At 40.9% G+C, this 20,460-nt stretch overlaps 1 protein-coding gene and 1 long non-coding RNA gene across 5 annotated transcripts in view; one reads left to right on the top strand and one right to left on the bottom strand.

Moving 5' to 3' along the window:
* Positions 1 to 410: 410 nt before the first annotated feature.
* Positions 411 to 20,460, top strand: part of TMEM140 (transmembrane protein 140) — a 33,885-nt gene continuing 13,835 nt past the window's right edge. For 2 of the 4 annotated variants that reach the window (XM_078153581.1, XM_078153578.1), the window contains exons 1-2: positions 411 to 578; positions 12,329 to 12,380. Coding sequence is in view for 1 of the 4 variants with exons in the window: in XM_078153575.1 (XP_078009701.1) it covers positions 13,434 to 13,447 (14 nt within the window). In the remaining 3 variants the exon portion in view is untranslated. Of the gene's footprint in view, positions 579 to 12,328; positions 12,381 to 13,034; positions 13,448 to 20,460 lie in introns of those variants that run through there. The other 2 variants (XM_078153577.1, XM_078153575.1) reach the window with 2 other exon arrangements.
* LOC110219148 (uncharacterized) lies at positions 3,125 to 20,316 on the bottom strand. The gene is made up of 3 exons (XR_013486271.1): positions 18,645 to 20,316; positions 17,702 to 17,833; positions 3,125 to 3,637 (listed from the first exon to the last, which is right to left on the bottom strand). It is a non-coding gene; the product is annotated as an uncharacterized LOC110219148 (long non-coding RNA).

The following is a 20,460-nucleotide window of genomic DNA, read 5'->3' as shown; positions in this document are numbered from 1 at the left end:
TAGGATAAAGGGGCAAGGAACTGTGTAGAATCGATCTGGTTCATCAAGAGATCAAGATGGGAAAGGGAAGAGAATGTAGCTTGGATGATGGCCTGAGAAAGAACTGAGGGGTAGAAGAATTAGAGGCCACAGTGCAAAGAACAGGGTTTGGAGTTGGAAGGGAGAAGTAGAAAGAAAGTAAATTATGATCAGATAAAAGAATTTCACAGTTCATTAACATAGATGTGGAACACTCCTGGGTGTTGGCAAGATCAAAGGTATCTCTGTGTGTAGCTGCAGTGGGGTGGAGGAGTAGGTCATGGGAAATAAGAAAATTGAGGATTGTGAGGTTAGGGTGTTTAAGGGCGTGTCACTATGTATATAGGAAGTCTCCTAGTGTGAGGACAGGAGTTGGGGAGGAGAGCTGGGCACTGGACTTGTTGAGGAAGGAAGGAGAGTGCTCTAGAGGTCTGTAGACAACAGCTACTAGAATCTCGAACGTGATAAAGATGGATTGAATGAACCTCAAAAGAGGAGAGGTTACCAAGAGATGGTGGTAAAGGGAGAACCCGGAAGTGGCAATGACGAGAAAGAAGCAGGTAACTCCCCTACCATTATCAGTATGTTGGGGGGTATGTGAAAGTGAAAGGATAACCAGGAAAGCTGTGTCATCAGGAGGGAGCCAAGTCTCAGTGAACCCAAAAAGATGGAGGGAACAAGGAAGGAAAAAGTTTAAGATGAAATCTAGTTTGTTGCCTAATAGAACAGGCTTTTCAGAGAGCATAGTGGAAGAGGTGAGCAGCTTTAGAACAGGAATTGTGGGGACTGGGTTTAGAGGGATGAGAATAAGAGGTTTAAGGGAGCAATCTGTAAGGGATGGAGAGTGGGGAGGTTGAATAAAAGGAAATGAAGCAATAGAATCATTCTCTCTCTCCACCATTCACTAGTGAGTACAATCTTCTACATCTGGTATATAGGAGAGAAACTTCCTGGGGAAAACTTACAAAGCTGAATGGAAACCATCCCTCAGTGTTCACAGACAGAGTGAGGGAACCAGCAACCATTCTTCTCTTAGTCTGTTCTCATTGGTCAGAGTGGAGATCTGCTAACTGTAAAGGAACATTGGAATCTGCTGAAGTCTCTCAGTTCAGCTTCAGCAGGATTGGGATTCTGTTGGAACCACTGGATTCAGGGACACCCTAGCAATTGCTCTGCATTCACCACCTTCCTTCTTTCCACTCTAACTACACCCCTCAAGCTTGTCAAGAAGACCTGAGCTCATATCAGACCTCAGACACTTACTAGCTGTGTGACTTAATATTTGTTTGCCTCAGTTTTCACAACAATAAATTGAGGATAATATTGGCACCTATCTGCCAAGGTTGTGTGAGGATCACATGAGATAATATTTGTAAATTACTTAGCACAGTGCCTGGGCACATAGTAGGTACTTGATGAAAATTTGTTCCCCTGTTCCCCTCCACTTTCCCTTCTCCATCTCATAATTGCTCAGGAACACCCCAGTATTCCCTGGATGCTGAGACAGGTTCTGTTTTTCCTAGGCTCCATCTCTCTTTTTTCAACTTACCACCTGATGGAATCTTTAGTCAAAAGATAAGACTCTTTGGAAATCCAAGTTCTTGACACTTTCTAAAGTAGATCACAGCACCCCTACTTCTTTGCTGTGGGCCTGAAACTGGGAGGGTGAGCTCTCATTCAGGACACCTGTGTGTGCCTCATTCATCCAGAGAAGTTAATGATTTTGTCCAAGGGTACATACAAATAATAGGTGGAATAAATGGCTTCAGACCATGTTCTGATTCCAAATCCAGTGTTCTTTCCATCATGCTATTTCTTCCAAATTTCAGATTAGTTTTCACTTCTAACTAAAAGAAGTTGATTTAATGCAATAGACAACAATTAGGTTTCTATTCTATACAAGGCCCTATCTTAGTTTCTGAGTATTTGGGTAGGGCAGGGGGAGCAAGAAGAGTCCCATGACTGCCATTATGGAAAGTCCCTTCATTGATGCAGCTCAATAACTGTTCTCCAAATTGGAGAATTAGAGTTACCTGGTGCAGTGAGATTAAAGTGACTTGCTGGTGGCTGTTGCCAGCAATCAAATAGTGCACCAAACGGAAGAGCGCAAAATAAACTTGAGACATGGGCCAGGTGGAGCAGCAGAACTGACTCTGTTTATTCATCTGAGGGTACAGGATATAGAGAGAAAATCTAGCCTAACTTCAAAGAGTCCTCCCCGTGAGATACTCCCCAGAACATCTGCTGAGGGCATGACAACATAAATTTCCTCGTTATCAGGGTTCCTAGATTGGGTTGTAAATTCCAAGGTTTTCCCAGGCACCTTGGCGCCACCTGCATAGAGGAGTGAATGTGTAAATCTAAGGTTCAAAGATTGAGAAGGAATGTCTCAGGAGCCTCTTAACAGGGAGAGATTGGAGAGCCGTACCTCTTAATCATTGAGCCCTTTTGGGTAAAAGCCTGGGCAGAGGTCAAACTCTGCCCTGGATCTTAAACCCATATCAGACTCTTAAGATCGGCCCTCAACAGGTGGCTACACAGATAGTATATATATCAGAGACTAAACTTCAACTCAAGTCTTCCTTAATTCAAAGCTGGTTCTCTATGCACTATGCCGTTATGCCTCTCACGTTAGGTCTGTATAATGATGATGAATGACACAGGTTCAGGGCCTCAGAGATCTTACTGGGGAAAAGGACATGCACAAAAGCAAGTATGATACAGGGGAGAAAGTAACAGAACAAGGGAAATATCTAAACAGAAGTGCTCTAAGGAAATCTGAGGAGGGAGAAAGATCATCCCAGGTTATTCTAGGAATGGCAGATGGTTTTCATGGATGCATTCAGGCAAGAGAGGGCAGAGCAAGATTGAGAAGCAGCCAAAACATAGAGTATATGATGGTAAGTCATATGTAATAGGGTAGAAAGGTAAATTAGGGCCAGATTGTGGAGAGCCTTAAACGTCAGGTGAAGGACTTCATTTTTTTTAATTTTATTAATTTATTTTGATTTCTCAACAATCACTTCCATATGCTTTTGAGTTGAAAATTTTTCTCCCCCTTCCTCCCCCCCACCCTCCCCAAGACAGCGCACAATCTGATACAGGCTTTACATTTACATACCCATTAAACATATTTTCACATTAGTGAAGTTGTAAGTAAAAATTAAAACCAATAGGAGGAACCATCAGAAAGATGAAACAAAACTCAACAGAAGGTAAAAATAAGTGATAGAGATTCTACTTCCATAGTTCTTTCTTTGGATGTGGACAGCATTTTCATCCCGAGGCCTCTGGAGATGTCTTAGATCCTCGTAATGCTGAGAAGAAGGGTTCAGTTTAACAATCTTAGTCATTGTATAACGTGGCTGTTATTGTGTACAAAGTCCTCTTGGTTCTGCTCACTTCCCTCAGCATCAGATCACATAAGTCTTTCCAGGTTTTTCTGAAGTCAGCCTGTTCATCATTTCTTATAGCACAATAGTACTCCATTACATTCATGTACCACAACTTGCTCAGCCATTCCCCAATTGATGGGCATCCGAAGGACTTCATTTTGTTTTAGCACAGATGTAGGTGTTTCGGCCCTTCTTTGCTCCTATTCATGTGTTCTGCTGAAGAGCTGGAGAAAGTCATAAAATCATGCATTACAGATAGGTCATCTTAACTGGGCCCTCACTACAGCAAGACAATTCTTTTATACACCCTCCCCTCCAATCAACTCATAATCCCACTTACCACAATTGTGGTTCCTAACCTGTTCACCCTTCCTTAAACCTCCAATGGCATCCCCTTCCTCATCATCTCAGCTGAGTATCTTGCTTCATACTTCACTGAAAAAATTGAGGCTATTCACCAAGAGTTCTCTCTTCTTTTCTTTTACTCATCTCACATCTCTCCCCCTACTATATCCTCATTCGCCCATCTTTCAGGAAAAGGTGGCCCTTTTCTTTGCCAAGGCCAACCCCTCTATGTGCACAAATGATCTACCCCATTTTCTCCCACAAATTTTCTTTTCTGTCACCCTACCTCATTCTCTGTAATCTCTATATACTGGTACCTTCCCAGATGTCTACAAATACACCTATGTCTCGCCCATCCTTAAAAAAAAAAAAAACTCACTTGTCCCTACCATTACTGACAGCTATTATCCTATATCTCTTCTTCCTTTCATGGCTAAAAAATCCACCTACAATTGCTGCCTCCTTTCCTCTCACCCCTTCTAAACCTTCTACAATTTGACTTCCACCTCATCATTCAACTGAAACTAGTGTCTCCAAAGTCTCCAACAATCTTGTAATTGCCAAATCTAACAGCCTTTTCTCAACCCTGATTCTTCTTAACCTCTCTGCAGCCTTTGACACTATTAATCACCTTTTTCTTTTTGATACTTTCTCCTCTCTAGGCTTCCATGATACTGCTTTGTCCAGATTCTCTCCCCATCTGTCTTACAAGTCCTTCTCAGGAGGTCTTTCTCAGACCTCTTTGCTGGATCTTCATCCAGATCACATCCACTAACACTGGGTGTCCTCCAAGGTCTGTGTGTCTTTGCCCTTTATACTATCTCACCTGGTGAACCCATCACTTTCAATGGATTCAATTATCTCTATGTAGACGGCTCAGATCTATATATCCAACCTTAATTTCTCTCCTAAGCACCAATCTCACATAACTACCTTTTGGACATCTCAAATTGGATGTCCAGTAGACATTTCAAACTCAAAATGTCCAAAACAGAACTCATTATTTTCCCCAAAACCATCCCTTCTCCTGAACATCCCTATTACTGTCAAGAACACCACCATCCTCCTAGTCAGCCAGGTTCACAGCCTCGTTGACATCTTTGACTACTCTCTTGATCTCACTTCCCATAACCAATCTGTTGTACTTTCTCTACTTTCACAAGATCTCTGGTACATATCCCCTTCTCTCCACTCACACTGATGTCACCCTGGTACAAACCTTAATAACTTTAACCACAACAGCTTTCTACCTGGTCTCCCTGCCTCAAGTTTCTCCCCACTCCAATGCACCCTTCACTCAGCTGCCAAAGTGATCTTCCTAAAGTGCAGGACTCGCCATGTCATTCCCTCCTACTCACAAATTCTAGTGGCTCTCTACCCACAGGATAAAATATAAATTCTCCTCTGTCTCTTAAAGCCTTTCACAACCTGGCCCTTAGCTTTGCAGTCTTCTTATATTTTACTTCCTTCTATGTTCTTTATGATCCAGTGACTCTGGGCTTCTTCCTGCTCCTTGCAAAATGACATCCCATCTCTCCACTTCTGTGATTTTTCACTGGCTGTTCCCTGGGCCTGAAATGCTCTCCCCTTTTTGATCTCCATCTCCTTTACTCCTTTTTGTTGTTATTGTTCAGTCGTTTTTCAATGATGTCTGATTCTTTGTGACCCCATTAGGAGTTTTCTTGGTAAAAATACTGGAGTGGTTTGCCATTTCCTTCTCCAGATCATTTTACAGATGAGGAAACTGAGGCAAACAAGGTTAAGTGACTTGCCCAGGGCCATACAGGTAGTAAATGTCTGGGGCTAGATTAAAACTCGGGAAGAGGAGTCATTCTGACTCCAGGCCCAGGCCTCTATCCAATGTGCCACTTAGCTGCCCCCTATATTCCTTGGCTTTCTTCAAAACTGAACTCACCTCTTACAGTCTGCAAGAGTCCTTTCCCAGTCCCATCCACTCACACCCCCTTCACTGCTAGTGCATTCCCTCTGAGATTACCTTCCATCTACTTTGTATATATCTTGTCTATAAATAGTTGTTTCCATGTTGTTTTCCCTATTATAATAAAATCTCCTTGAGGGAAGAGACCACATTTTTGTCTTTCTTTGTATCTCTAGGGCTGAACGTGGTACCTGGCACGTAGTAAATACAAATACTCATTGAATGGATGAAGTCTAAAATCTAAGCCCTGAATGCAGATGGAAGCATACTATTTGCTCTTCTTTTCCTTTGTTGTTTTGTTTTATCGCCTCATTCTCGTGGTTTCTCCCATTAGTTCTAATTGTTCTTTACAGCATGACTAATGGGAAAATATGCTTAATATGAATGTATAAGTAAAGCCTATATCAGATTGTATACCATTGGGGTCGGGGAGGAGGGAAGTAGTGGGAAGGGGAGAAAATTTAAAACAAAATCTTATGGAAGTGAATGTTAAAAACTAAAAATAGATTATCAAGGAAAAAAATTTTAAAAATTAAAAAAAAAAATCTAAGCCCCATACTGTAATCAGAACTGACATTTATGGCCTCCTCCCACACTCTAGAACAGTCCTTCTAGACCATAAGCCCTGGTGGAGAAGTAAAGAAAAGTTCTGTGCTTACTCTTAGCTTTCCTGAACACGAAAGGCCCTTCCCTGCTTGATTTGCAAAAATCTTTTCCCTGAGCTCCAGGCTCCCTACCCTAATTTGTCAGGTGCTTTCTTCATCCTCTTAGATAATAATAATAAATAATAATAATAATAATAATAATAACTAATATAACTAGTCCCCTAGAAGCTTTCTCTCTCCCATTCTTGACCTCTATGTCCTCCTAACAATATTGCAATTCTACCAGCTGTTTGTAAAAGCTAGTTTTGCCTTTATTCATAAATTTGGTTTCTCTGCTCTTTGAACCTAGACTGGCATCTAGGACCTACTCCTCTCTTTAGCAATCTGGGTGCCCCATCAGGATCTCTCTGCCTGAGTAGCAGTTTGGCTTCTGTTGACAAGGTACAAGAGCCAGAGTCCTCTATGGGTGGGGCTCAGCCCAAATTAGTTAAGGAGCCTTGGGGGCTAGGAGTGATCACATTACTTAATCATACCCTTCTAAGACTGACAGTTCTTTTCAGGAGTGGGGTCTTGACAAAAATAGGAGGAAAAAGGATGGCTCACAAATTAATAATTGGTTATTAATATAACATAATATCAATTCCCCCTCATCCCCAACATTATTCAAAATAAGTTAAAGATATCCCCATTTTGGAATGAAGGAAAATGTTTCAGAAAATTTAGAAAAGAGAACTCTAAAATGGGTTTTAAACCAATGTGCTGACCAATAGTCCATATTACCCCTGTGCTAAGACTTAGCTCACCTGAAAAGAAGTCGTCTTTAACAAAAATAGCCCCTGCATAATACCATAATTCAGATTTCAGTGCTTATTGCCATCATATCCATCATTGATCTGACAGGTTAGTGTGAGAAGGGATGGCTAACAGATGCCATATGTCATATGCTACACTCGCCCTCTTTCCGTAGAAGATATTTTGACTGGCAAATGCATAAAATATGGCCATAAAGCATCAGTGTACATTGTATAAGCCTGAGTGGGCACTTGAGTTTGGCTCACCTGCAAGTGATGTGCTTATAAAAACCATGCAGGTATTGGCTTATGTATGCCTAAGGAAGCGTGATAGAGTAAATAAAGAGCCTGCCTAGGACACAAGAAGGTCTAGGCTCAAGTCCCGCTCTGATTCATACTGGCCTTATGACTCTGGTTACTGTGGTTCAGTTGTTTAGCCATAGCTGATTTGTCATGATCCCATATGGGGTTTTTTTGGCAAAGATACTGGAGTGGTTTGCTTTTTCCTTCTCCGGAGGTTAAGTGACTTACTTGCCCAGGGTCACACTACTAGTAAGTGTCTGAGGCCACATTTGAGCTCCAATCTTCTGACTCCAGGCTCAGTGCTGTATCCACTGAGCCACCCAGCTACCTCCTTATGCCTAAATCTATACTTCTGTAATATAATCTGGTTCAATAGATTATTCCATGGGCTACTTAGCATTCAAAGAGCCCTGGATTTGAGTCTCAGAAAACATTTTGCAAATATCCTACTCGTCAGAAGGAGGACTGGGCAAAAGGCTACAGATGCCCCAGTGTAAATCCATTCCCACTTCCAGGAAAACTTAAGACCATTTTCTTCCCCTTCCCCTTTTTTGTGGGGGAGACGGGGAGGGGGAACACTGTGTCTCCCTATCTTTCTCAGGCTGGAAGCACGCAACCACTCATGGTTATGATCCCACAACTGACTGGCATGGGAATTTTGCCCTACTCTGTTTCTGCCATGTTTGGTTTGTCCCTCCTTAAGCAGCCTGGTGCCCAGCTCCCCATTCCTAGCTCTGGTCCTTTTTAGTTATATGACCCTAGACAAGTCATATTTCCTGGGTCTCCGTTTCTTCCTTTATGAAACAAAGATAGCCTTTACATAATCTACTTCACAAAGTTCTTGGGAAGAAAGCACTTTGTAAACACATAGTCCTAAAGAAGTAGTAGCCGTTGTGATCCCAAAGGTTGGTCCTGTCAGGATGCAGGAGTTTTTGGATGTGGAAAGCTATCCTGGCCAGGCCAGATTAGAGACTCAGCTTCACTATACCTCTGGATTGCCCCATGACATAAGAAAAGAGCCCCTGAGAAACTTGGATGTTGCATAAAGGAGGCTTACTCAAAAAAAGAAATTTCTGAAGCCCAAAGCAGCAAAGATCTGCTTGTCCTTCATCACGTGCCCCCACCCAGGGCAAGGTTCCAAGAATGTATCAAGGGAAACTTCAGAGAGGGCATCAGGGCTTTTTGCCTTGAACATATTCTGCTTCATTGCCTGATCTCCTGGGAAAGGGGCCAGCTGGTTCTGAAGAAGGATGCTCAGTTCTGGTGAGAAGGAAGGACATTCATTTGAGGAAAGACATTAATAAGCTGGAGTATATCCAGAGGAGTGAGACAGGACAGGGAGGGAACATTAAATGTATGGGAGGCATAGTGGTGTAACTGATAAAGAACTGACTCTTGAATCAGAGGACTTGGATTCAAATCCTACCTCTGATGCTTACCACCTATGTGACCTTGAGTACATCTCTTAACCTCTCTGAGTCTTAATTCTAGTGTAAGACCTATGGTCTAATGATCTGGAATCACATAATAGTTCTTCCATCTAAAAGATGTTTGACCCTAGGCAAGTCACTTCCCAGTCTTCAAATATTTGGAGAACTTTTATGTGTAAAACAGATTAGACTTGTTTTACTTGTGACTAAAGATCTGGGATCTCAGAATAATGAGGGTAAGCTGCAGAAAGAAGCAGTTTTTATCACTATTTATCATTAACATAATGAACTTTCTAAATATGAAGTATCTGAAAGTGAAATGGGCTACCTCAAAAGATAGTGAATTCCCCATCAGTAGGGGTAGTCAAGTGGAGGCCAGATTACCACTTGTCAAAGATATTGTAGAAAGAAGCTGTAATATGGATGGGCTTGGACTACGTGACCTATTTTACAAATGGGGAAACTGAGGCCCAGAGCAGTGAAGTAACTTCCTCAAAATCCCACAGAAGCCAGGTTTTGAACACAGGTCTTCTGTCTCCAAATCCAGTACTTTTTCTACCACACAATTGGTCTTTACCTCTAGTTTGCTCAACTTGCTTCTTTCTTTCCTGTTTCTGGGAATCACAGTCATGGTCCTTTGTTTCTAATCCAGGGATGGGACACATTCATTTATTCAATGAAGTAATAGTTATTAAGCATTTATTATATTCAAGGCCCTGTGATAAATAATGTCATACAATACACAAAGATAACACAATGGCACATAGAGACAGGACATACTTGCATTCATGAATGAAGAGACACACAGGCACACATACAGAATCACCCAAAGGTAGAGACACAAGTAGCCAAGATGTCACCATCAAAGGGCTAGATGGACTTTGCTCCGGGACCCAATGTTCAGTAGGGGACGCTTCCTTCCTGGGAGAAGCTGTCTCCCCAGCAGCTACAACACAACCTTTGAATCTTGCATTTCTACTGGCCCGAGGAGCAACTGCTACCCTTTCTTCTTCCCCATCCCCAGTTCCCATTCTGTCTCGAGGGTCTGCTTTCCCTACAACCTCTTCAAGGTCAATGGTCAGACTTCCCCCTCTCATCACCCTCACCTCCTTCTCTCCACCCCAGGCTGGGCTTCTTATTGTTAGGCTCATTTCTCTTATTTCTCCTTAAAGTCTCCATCCTATTTCTCCCCTGAAGTCATCCTCATTCTGGTGTGGAGTTTACTACTGAAGTACCTGAGACCAGCCAGTCCAACCATACCTTAAGCACCCCCTTTATAGCATAGTTGACATAGGGTCAATCAACTTTTGCTTAATGATCTTCAGTAAGGAGGAGTCTTTTGACTGTGGAGACAGGTTGGTCCACACTGGGAGAGCCTTAACTGTTAGGCTATTTTTTCCTCAACTCAATATTTACTCTGCTTATCTTCAGGATGGTTAATTGCTAGCTGGGTGTTCCACAGTTTCAACATCCATAAAACATGCAATTGGGGAAAAATAAAATATTAAAGTTAAGGGGAAAAATGCATAATGATTTTATTGTTTATCTTCTTTAATCGTTTCTCTTTTTACTGTCACATTATTTGGGATCATTACTGTTATTCCTGGGGGTTTTTTTTAGTTCACCTGAAGCACAATAGATTTTGCTCTAGTCCCTTATTTTTATCTCTGTGTGAATCTTATGTTCCAGGTATATTTATTGGAAAGAGCATATTTGTTGGATTTTGCTTTCTAATCCTTTCTAGTAGCTTGTAGTGGGTTTTGTTTATTTGTTTGTTTTTTGACCTGGAAACTCTGAATTTTGGCAATGATATTCTTATGAATTTTCATTTTGGGATTTCTTTCAAGAATTATTTCAATGGATTCTTTTTATTTTCACTTTGCCCTCTAGTTCTAATAAATCTGTGAAGTTTTCCTTTGCTAGTTCTTGAAAAATGGAATCCAGGCTTTTATTAGTCAAGACTCTTAGGTAACCCAGTGATTCTTAGATAACTCTTTCTGACTTGTTTTTGTTTTTGATATAAAGTATCTTGCATTTTGTTGTTTGATAGGAAATATCTTGAATTTTGTTTTTTTCTTTTTCTTTTTAAGGCTTTTGATTTTGTTTTAATAAAAGTTTTGTGGATTCATTACTTTCGGTTTGGCCCATTCTAATTTCCAAAGATTCAGTTTGGAAATTTGTGCAGGTATGTGCTGCCTGGTCTCTGAGTTGGGCATAGACTGCCTGAGCACTGGTCCAGGCCTGGACTATGTGGGCACCGGTCTGGCCTTATCTCCTGCTGTAGGTTTGGGCTACTAACCTACTACACCTTCTCATGATCCTGGCTCATCTCTGTTTAGAGTTTCCAAGGGTTTCCTTCAGTCTTTTCATGTGGTCCTGTGCTGGATAGTATAGTTTACACCCATTTCTCTTTGGCTTTCTTGGTCATTGTTCCTTTGAACTTTATTGATATGTTTGTCGTAGGATCTGGATTCCTCTGGGTTCTAACGTGTTGCATATTAGCCAGAAGTCTGGATCCGTGATTTTCCTAGCATAAGGGAACTCCCAATGAGGAAACCCACTCTGCCAATGGAAATCGGTGCCTGCTCTGCAATGTATAATCTTAGAGACTCACTTAGGCCCTGAGAAATTAGTGACTTACCCAGAGACACACAGCCAGTATGGGGCAGAGGCAGGACTTGAATTGTCATCTGCTACTGTGACAGTGGCTGTCTATCCACTACTCCATGCTGCCTCCCAGAAGATCCGTATTAAGAAAGATGGTTTTTATAATCAGAAGCAGCTCACGACCATTGAAAACACTTTATAACTTCCCAAATGTAATTCAGCTTCTTCTCCTCCTACTCGGTTGGTTGGTTGTTGCCTTTCATTCTTGAAGAGAAGCCAAATGACACCCCTATGCTAGAGTCAAGTTACAGTGTGTCTGTGTGGTTGATCACACCGATAGGAGCAGAATGTCCCACAACAGGTCAGGCACAAATAGTCCATGTGAACATTTGGGGTGGATTCTCTAAATTTGCACATCTCTTGTTTCTTTTGAGCTATTTCAATTCTGCTTTGCTCATAGAGCACAGGGCATGATGAGGATGAGGGCGCGCCATGCTGGGCAGTCCTGTGCCAGTGTCTCCCATGTCACACAATCAATTCCAGAGTTCTTAGAAGAGACCTTGAGAGTGTCCTTGTATTACTTCTTCTGACCACCATGAGAACACTTGCCCTGTGTGAATTCTCCATAAAATAGTCTTTTTCAGCAAGCGTACGTTTTGCATTCAAACGACACAGCCAACCTATAGGAGTTGTGTTCTCTGAAGCAGAGTTTGAATGCTTGGCAGTTTAGTTCAAGAAAGGACCTCAGTGTCTGGTATCTTATCCTGCCAGGTGATCTGGCCAGAACTCCCTGTTTATCCCCAGTGACTCTCCAGGTAGTCCTGATGGACCCACCCATCTCCCATCCCAGCATAGCCTGGGCAATGTGTATACATCACCTTGTTTCCTGTTCTAGGGCTTGAAGTGATCAGAACACTGTCAACAGGAGCCAGTGGACGATATTAATAGTAAGAGTTCACATTTTACTTAGTATTTTAAGGTTTAAAAAATACTCTTCTCACAATAACCAAGTGACATAAGCAATGTTAAGTATCCTTTCCTCCTTTTAACAGATGAAAATAACTGAGGCAAAGAGAGCTGACTTGTACAGGGTCACAAAGCTAACAGCTATTAAAACTAGGATTAAAACTCAGCTCTGATTTTTCATGCCTTCATGCCTTTTCTACTGTAGCACTAAGTTCTACTAATCCTAAATTCATACCACCCTGACTGCCTCTCAACAAAAGCCAATAACTGAAAAAGAAATACTTGACTCCTTTTTTCTGTTCTGTTTTGCTTCACTAGGATGTCTCCTAGTGATTTTTTAACAACCAGATTTTGCCACTAGCATCGCAAGGACTGCTTCTAGTCATTGTAGTATGTCATGTCAATGGCTTAATAGCCCACAAGGATCCAGCAGAGTATTTATTTTTATATAGCAAGTTAAAGATTCCCTTCTTCCGTGAAGGAAAAAAAAAGGCATAAAAGATACATCGGCATTACCAGCTAATTTGAAGGTTTCCAAACATAAGAAAAATAATTCGTTGGCTCTGTGCTATGATGAGTAGCTCCCCCCTTCCCCCACAAGATCTGGCTGTTGGTTTTATTTTGATATGTAACATCCTAATGCTTAAACAGCTGAACGACCTGGGTCTTGGAACAATTACAACACTCTGCCCTGACTTCTTAAACCTGCTGACCACAATTTAATTAACACGGAAATCTCGTGAGTCCTTTCAGACAATGTGAAAGAAGTTGTTTACTAAGTTTGCTTCGGAGAAGTTCCCAGCCACGAAGAAAATAATAGAGTTATAAGAAATGAAAGTGAAATCAGCTGTTTACATCATACGTCACAAGGCATATATTAAAGTGCGGAGGTTTATTTATTCACACTCCCTAGCAAAGGCAAGAAAGTTTAAAGTGGCTGACCTATACCAGTAACTCGAGCATGCAAGAAAGAAGTATGCACTAAACAAGACCTTTAGTTCATACTTTGTGGATTTTCTCGATAATTTGGCACCATGAATCCTGTGATGTAAGTACCCACCAACCAAACTTTCTCAGCTGTCTCTCTATCTCCTCTTCCAAAGGTAAACTTACGTCTTCCAGGATCACTTAGCATGTTGTGATGGTGGGTTGGGGTGGAAGTTGGGGGTAGGTTCATCAACTGGCAGTTTATAATATCTGTGAACATTCCTTCTTATTTCCTCTGTTTCACTGAACCCTTCTACTTCCCCTTTTTCCTCCCCTCCTCCAATTCCCCCTATCTCTATCTTTCCCAAGTTCACTTCTTTTTGGTCTCTCACTTCATATTTAGAGTGTATGATAAAAAAAAATGATAGTCAAATATGCGAATTTAATAAGTATCTTCTCTGTAAATAACAGCTTCAGTACTTTGCATTGATTCTAACAGATTTGAGGAAAAGGAATCACTAACTTGCATCGGTTCAAATAGAGATAAGAGGTAGAGGAGAAAAGATTGCCAGCTACTAACCCAAAGAAATGTATTTGATCCAAGAATCTGAGTTCATCCAGATTTGTTTTTCATATTCAGAAGAAACTCACAAGTTCTGACATTTCCGTTGCTAAGACTGCAGGGCTCTTATTAGGCTTTTCCTTTTATAGAAGTTAATTTATTGAACATCATTTCATTTATTTCAACTAGTATGTAAATCAGATCTGTATTTATATAAATTCAATTTATCCAACGATTCTTTCTCACCCTTTCATTAAATAGAATTCAATGGAAGTGAAAAAATATTGAAACAATTAAAGTGTATACACCTCCACTTGCACATGTGTATTACACAAATATACTTGTGTTAACACATTGTTATGTACATATATCTGTGTGTGTACACTATGTGCTTATGCATGAATATTCACATGCATGCATACGTGCATTTTCACTTTGCGGCCAACCTTCTGGTTAATGATGCATTTCTCTGTATTTAGCTAGGCTGCTCCTCAGACTACAGGTACAGACTATCCCCAAGGTCATAGCTGAAGCCTTTCCAGCTTGGTAGATCCTGCCAGCATTTACATTCTGCTGGCCTAGCCTTTGAGAGCTCTAGGGAGTGGACAGAGTAATTGAACTGTGAATGGTATGAAGATCAAAGGGGAAGAGACTGATGAGTGGTTCTGGCTGTGGAGGTGGAGACTCTCATCCTTTTTCAGTTAATGTATTTGCCAATTTCTCTGTAGATGCATCTTCTGAAAAGGCCTACAACTGAGGTTCAGTACAACTTAAATTCTATTTTCTATCCTCACTGTTATTCACTTTGACTTGTTCCAGCTTTCTTTGCTCCTAGTCTTGGTTTAGGGCCCCCACCTCCTAGTTACCTATACTAACTCTATACCATATTGGTCATGCTATACAGGAATAAAAACATAAATATATTAAGAATTTTAAATTCTCAAATAAATGGAATGTTTTATTATTCTTATTATCTACCATAAGTACCAGAAAAATCTTTAGGTTACATCCATGCATTGATATCTGTCTTGCACCCTAAACATACATAGTTAACTTGATTCACCCAAACATCCAGAAAGAATTCTTTAAAGGGGGTAGGGTGACCAGTAAGAGTAAATGACTTCTGTGGTCCCTTCCCACCAAAGATTCAATACTTGTTTCTGCCTCCATGCTTTGAACATTCCATTCCTCCCTTATTGAGCACCTTCTTTTCTTCTTCTCTTTGCCAAACCATGACCATCATGTCTTTTAAAACTAGTTCAAAGCTCACCCACATCAGCTTTCCTGAATAACACCTGACCAACTGACATGTCCTTTGACCTCTTGGGCAATGAGCATCTCCAACTTTCCTGTGAAAATGAACCACTTTTCAGGTCTCCTCATCCCACGTGATCAATAGGGGTGTGGTACCAGGCATGCTTCCTTTCCCTGGGATGGAAAATCTGGGAGAAAGGAGGCTAGGAAGTAGCATTTGACAAAGGGATCCTGATAAGGAACAGCTTCTGCTGGGTCTTACTGGATATAGATTCCTGTCCATCCTTGATGAGATTAAATGATCCATTGGACTGTGAGCTCCTGGAGAGTAAGGACTTTCTGTATCCTTAGCACTTCTGCACAGTGCCTAGCACATAGTAGGTACATAATAAATGTTGGTTCATTGATCCCTGAACTTCCTTCTAGCTATGGCTGTGGCATTCTTGGAGTTTAATTTCAGGCTCCATTTGTACATTCCTCACCTTCCCTTCTTAGAATCTCTCTCATGTTGCAATGCTCAGCTCCAGAGCTACTTCCCACAGGAGGCTTTCTTGATACCACCCCCTCTAACCCCCCTCCCTTCCACTGTGACTTTGTGTTTACTTTGGATACATTTGGCATTTTGGGGTGTATGTGTATTGTTTTCCCTAACAAAATGTAAGTTACTGAAAAACAAGGGTTGTTTTCCTGAGGTTCTTTTGTCTTGGTATCTTTGGGGTCTAACACAATGTGTGGCATTTTGTAGGCACTTAACAAATGATTTTTAGCTAATTCGTTAAAATGAACCCCAGTTTATCAATGTTCCTCTTAAAGATGTTATCAACCAGAACTAAACAATACACTTCAGAAGTAGTCTGACCAAGGAAGACTACAGTGGAACTATTGCTTCCCTTGCTTCATAAATATATGTGTGTGTGTGTGTGTGTGTGTGTGTGTATACACATACATATACACAGACACACATATGTATATATCTGTTGATGCAGCCTAAGATTGCATTTGCATTTTGAGGCAGCCACATCACACCAAAGACTTACATTGAGATCCAAATCAACTAAAATGCCATGAATTTTTCACATAAAATTGCTTTCCAACTATTTTTTCCTGAAACCTCTGCTTCTACATTAAAAAAATATTAACATTCAGTGCATCACATTTATTTCTGTTCAGTTCCATCTTGTTAGATTCAGCTAATCATTCCTTCCTCCTGAGGTATGTTTTGGTTCTTAATTCAGTTATCCAGTGAATTAGCTATTCTTCTCAACTATATGTTATCCATAGATTTGATAAGCATTCTATCTATATATGTCTTCATCCAAGTAGGTGATAAAAAAAAAAAAACAAACTCAACATTCGACAGCTCCTATTGCATGCCACTCGAGAGTTTTTTGCAGTCTGGCAGCTAGGTGGTGTGGTGGATAGAGCACCTGGCCTAGAGGTGGGAAGACTTATCTTTCTAAGTTCAAATCTGGCCCCTAGCTATATAACCCTGGGGAAGTCACTTAACTCTTTGCCTCGATTTCCTCATCTGTAAAATGAGCTGGAGAAGAAAATGGCCAATCACTCCATTGTCTTTGCCAAGAACACTCCACGTGGGGCACAAAGAGCTGGACACGATGATAACAATGATAAAAGAGACTGAACCCCAGCAACAACAAGCGAGCTCCCTTTAGGTGACCTTGGAACGACCTCATCTCCGCAGCTTTTCATAGGATGACAGATGGAACACAGACCGCACTGCAGACCAGCTCCTACCCAAAGCAGGAGTACCATCTATATGTGACAATGGTCTTGCCATCTCCACAAGCAAACACAAAGTCAATATGCTCCAAGGCCATCCCTTCCATTTTCTGATAGTGATCATGACTCAAAAGTCTTCCCACATGCAGTGGGGTGGTTGAAATGAGCACCTCATTTTAGCCTTGATATTTCAGGTCAGTTACAAGATGCCTTCTGTCAGGTGAAAGATGTCCTTTAAACTTCACACACACTATCGCACCATTCCCTTCCCACATTCTCTAGGCCCAACATGCTGTTACTTGTGGTTTCAGAGATCTACAAGGTCTTGGTCATTTTCAGCCTATCAATTCCCACCATATCAAATATGGTGTTCAAAACAGGACACAATACTCCAGACAAGATCTGACCAACACAGAGAATAAATGGAATTAGCACCGTTATTCACTCGAGACGTCATACTTCTCTTAACACAATCTCTAACAGGGATAGGGAACCTGCAGCCTTGAGGTCATGTGTAGCCTTCTAGGTCCTCTGGTGCAGCATTCTGACTGAGTCCAAGTTTTACAGATCAAATCCTTTTATTAAAGGGATTTGTTCTGTGAAGTTTGGATTCAGTCAAAAGGCCTCGCTTGTGGCCTTGAGGCTAGAGGTTCCCCACCCTTGCTCTAACATCATGTGCTTTTTTCATTTCCACATCGTACTGCTGACTCATAACCCCAAGCATCTTGTTTCTACATGCGAACTCCAGAAGAAAACAAGTGGTTTAAAAAAACAATCAATATGGAACAACATAGATGTTGGGGCACTGACACTACTTACCTCTGTGGCACAGGAAGGATCTTTTCATGAATCCACGACGAATAGTGAATAAAATTGGCATCAGAATCAGGACAGCCTGGGTTCAAAGTCTACCTCTGCAGTGCACTGGCCTGTGACCCTGGGTAATGGGAACTTGGCATAAACAGAACAGATATTCTGTATTTTTTCATTTATTCTGTAAAACACAACTAATGCTAAATTTCAGAAGCAGGGACCATGTCTTCTTCCTTTGTAACCACTTAAAGCAACTAGTACAATATTCTATCACCGTGGGTACCTGCCCAATCAATGTTAACTGACTAACTGCCTCTAAGATGATAAAACAGAGTGATTGAGACATTGAAAACCTGGGGGAAAGGGCAAACAGAATTTGTATGTGAGCTTAGGTAAATCATCTAAAATTCAAAACTAAGTCTCCAGTCGTGGAACTGATATTTTATCTTTTGAATATGAGTACAGTAACTGGGTGCCATGCAGGTATCAATCTCCTGTTACAGCTTCAGGAGGGGAGCAGAAGGCCTAGATCTACCACAATTGAGCTTACCTGTTTCCATAATACAACTCTTTGGGAAGTGAACTTCAAGCATCTTGGGTTGGTGTTTGTGTCAGAGGAAATGTAACCCATTTCCTTTTCTCTCCTCTCAAACCACTGCACTCATCAGATGAGTGCATTGCTGTGGTCACATGAATCTAGCTCAGACTCTGAGACTGCTGTAAGGAATGGTTTCTTCTCAGAAAAGCAAAAATCCAACCCTATCAAGCTTCTTTTTCCTTTTCTTGTTCTGCTAATCTTGCCTTTTCTCTTCCCTCCCCCTCATGCCTCTCTATTGTACAAATTACTCAACTCTGGTTCATCCCTTCTCTTCCCCCATCATGAATCATCAAATAATGCAGTGTGAGTCACTACACACTCCTGGCACTAGAAGACAAACTAGATACATACCTTGTTCTCTAAGTTGACTGTAAATTTCAGCTTAGTCTTCCTTAAAGCCCCTCTGCTACACTTGGAGGTTCTCTGAATTAGCCCTGAAAAAAATAATAGGACAGGCTTGCACAACATATGGCCTGCAGGCTGCTTCCAGCCACCCAAGGATGTTGGGTAGCCACCCAAGGATGTTGGGTGGCCCCCCAAAAAATGGGTTGCCACTGTGTATCCTTCTGTTTGTCCCGTGACCTGCAGCAACCTCCATCATCAGTCTGTCTCTAGTCTAACCTATCTGTAGCCTGAAGAAGTTTAGCCTATTTTAATTTTGGCCCCAACCTACTGCCAAGTTACACAGGTCTGCAATAGTATAATGAGAGGCAGCCTGGGTCAAGAGATAAAGAATTGGCCTCACATTCCGGGAGGTTCAATTTCAAATCGAAGCTCCACTACATACTGACTGTGACCCTGGCAACTTAATTTAACATCTTGGTGCTACAGGCAAATTTCTAAGATTACCAATTGCAGAAAAAATGCCAACCTGCATTGGGGGAGGGTGTTCCTTACTGGGAGCCACCTATGCAGATGAAATTACTGGTCCAAAATATCATTATGATAATAATATCTCAGATTTGCATGATACTTTATGGTTACAGAGCAATTTAGCTGTGTGGTATCATTTGATAGCAACCTTGTAATGTAAGCAGAGCAGACACTGTTATTCAGACTTCAGAATATGTATGATTTCATAGTTGTATGAAATGTATGTGTGTGTATGTGTATGTATATATATATATGTATATGTATATATGTGTGTATATATGTGTATATATATGTATATATATATATATGTGTGTGTGTGTGTGTACATATATATATATATATGTCTTCAATGACACAGATAACAACCCCTCCATGTCTTAATAGCTAGCATTTAAGGCTTATGGTTTAAGATTCGCCAAATGCTTCACAAATATTTCATCTTATCCTTACAACAACCCTAAGAGGTAGGTGTCCTATTTCTATCCTCATTTTATAGATGAGAAAACTGAGACAGAGGTTATGTCACTTGCCCAGAGCCATAGAAATAGTGTCTGAGGTCTGATATCTTCCTGATTCCAGGTTCTAGCTACCTCCTGTTTCATGACCTGCTGTAGCCAAAAGAATTTATTACTTAAAGCTAACCTTCTTGTGATGAGCCTCTTCAAGCTTGACTTGGTTGATCCCTGAATGACATGCTTAGTCTGCTGACCTGCCAAACCTTAAAATACCACCATTAGTCCTGGTCATTGGCATAGCCTTTGAGAATCAGGTACTTTGTACCAGCACCAAGAATGAAACAATCCCTCCTTTGAAGGAACTTTCTAATGTGGAAGACAAGTACACATATAAATACACTTGGCCTATGTGTAGAATAAATAAATACAAATGCAGGGTACCCCAAAAGTCTTGGTGCAGCTTTAAGTTAATTAAAGCTTAAAACTGCACTAAGACTTTTAGGGCAACATATAAACAAAGAAGTTAAGTGCCAAGGTCATTTAGGAAGAGAGGCCCTAGCATCTGGGGGACTACAGAAAGGCTTAATGTAGGAGCAGTTGCTTGAGTTATGTCTTTTTTTTTCTCTTTAAAGGAGCCATCTAAATTTCTCTTTCGCATTCATCACACTTTTTAAATGTTTTATTTTGAACTTAAAAACAGCTTGAGTTATGTCTTTTTTTTTCTCTTTAAAGGAGCCATCTAAATTTCTCTTTCGCATTCATCACACTTTTTAAATGTTTTATTTTGAACTTAAAAACAGCAAATAAAATAAGAATTTCTATGTATGTAGTAGAACAGA

Source organism: Phascolarctos cinereus, unplaced genomic scaffold (assembly GCF_003287225.1).
Source record: "Phascolarctos cinereus isolate Bilbo 61053 unplaced genomic scaffold, phaCin_HiC Scaffold_1;HRSCAF=81, whole genome shotgun sequence".
Classification (NCBI taxonomy): Eukaryota; Metazoa; Chordata; class Mammalia; order Diprotodontia; family Phascolarctidae; genus Phascolarctos; species Phascolarctos cinereus.
The sequence above is the reverse complement of the archived record's forward strand: the minus strand, read 5'-3'. Positions and strand labels throughout refer to the sequence as shown.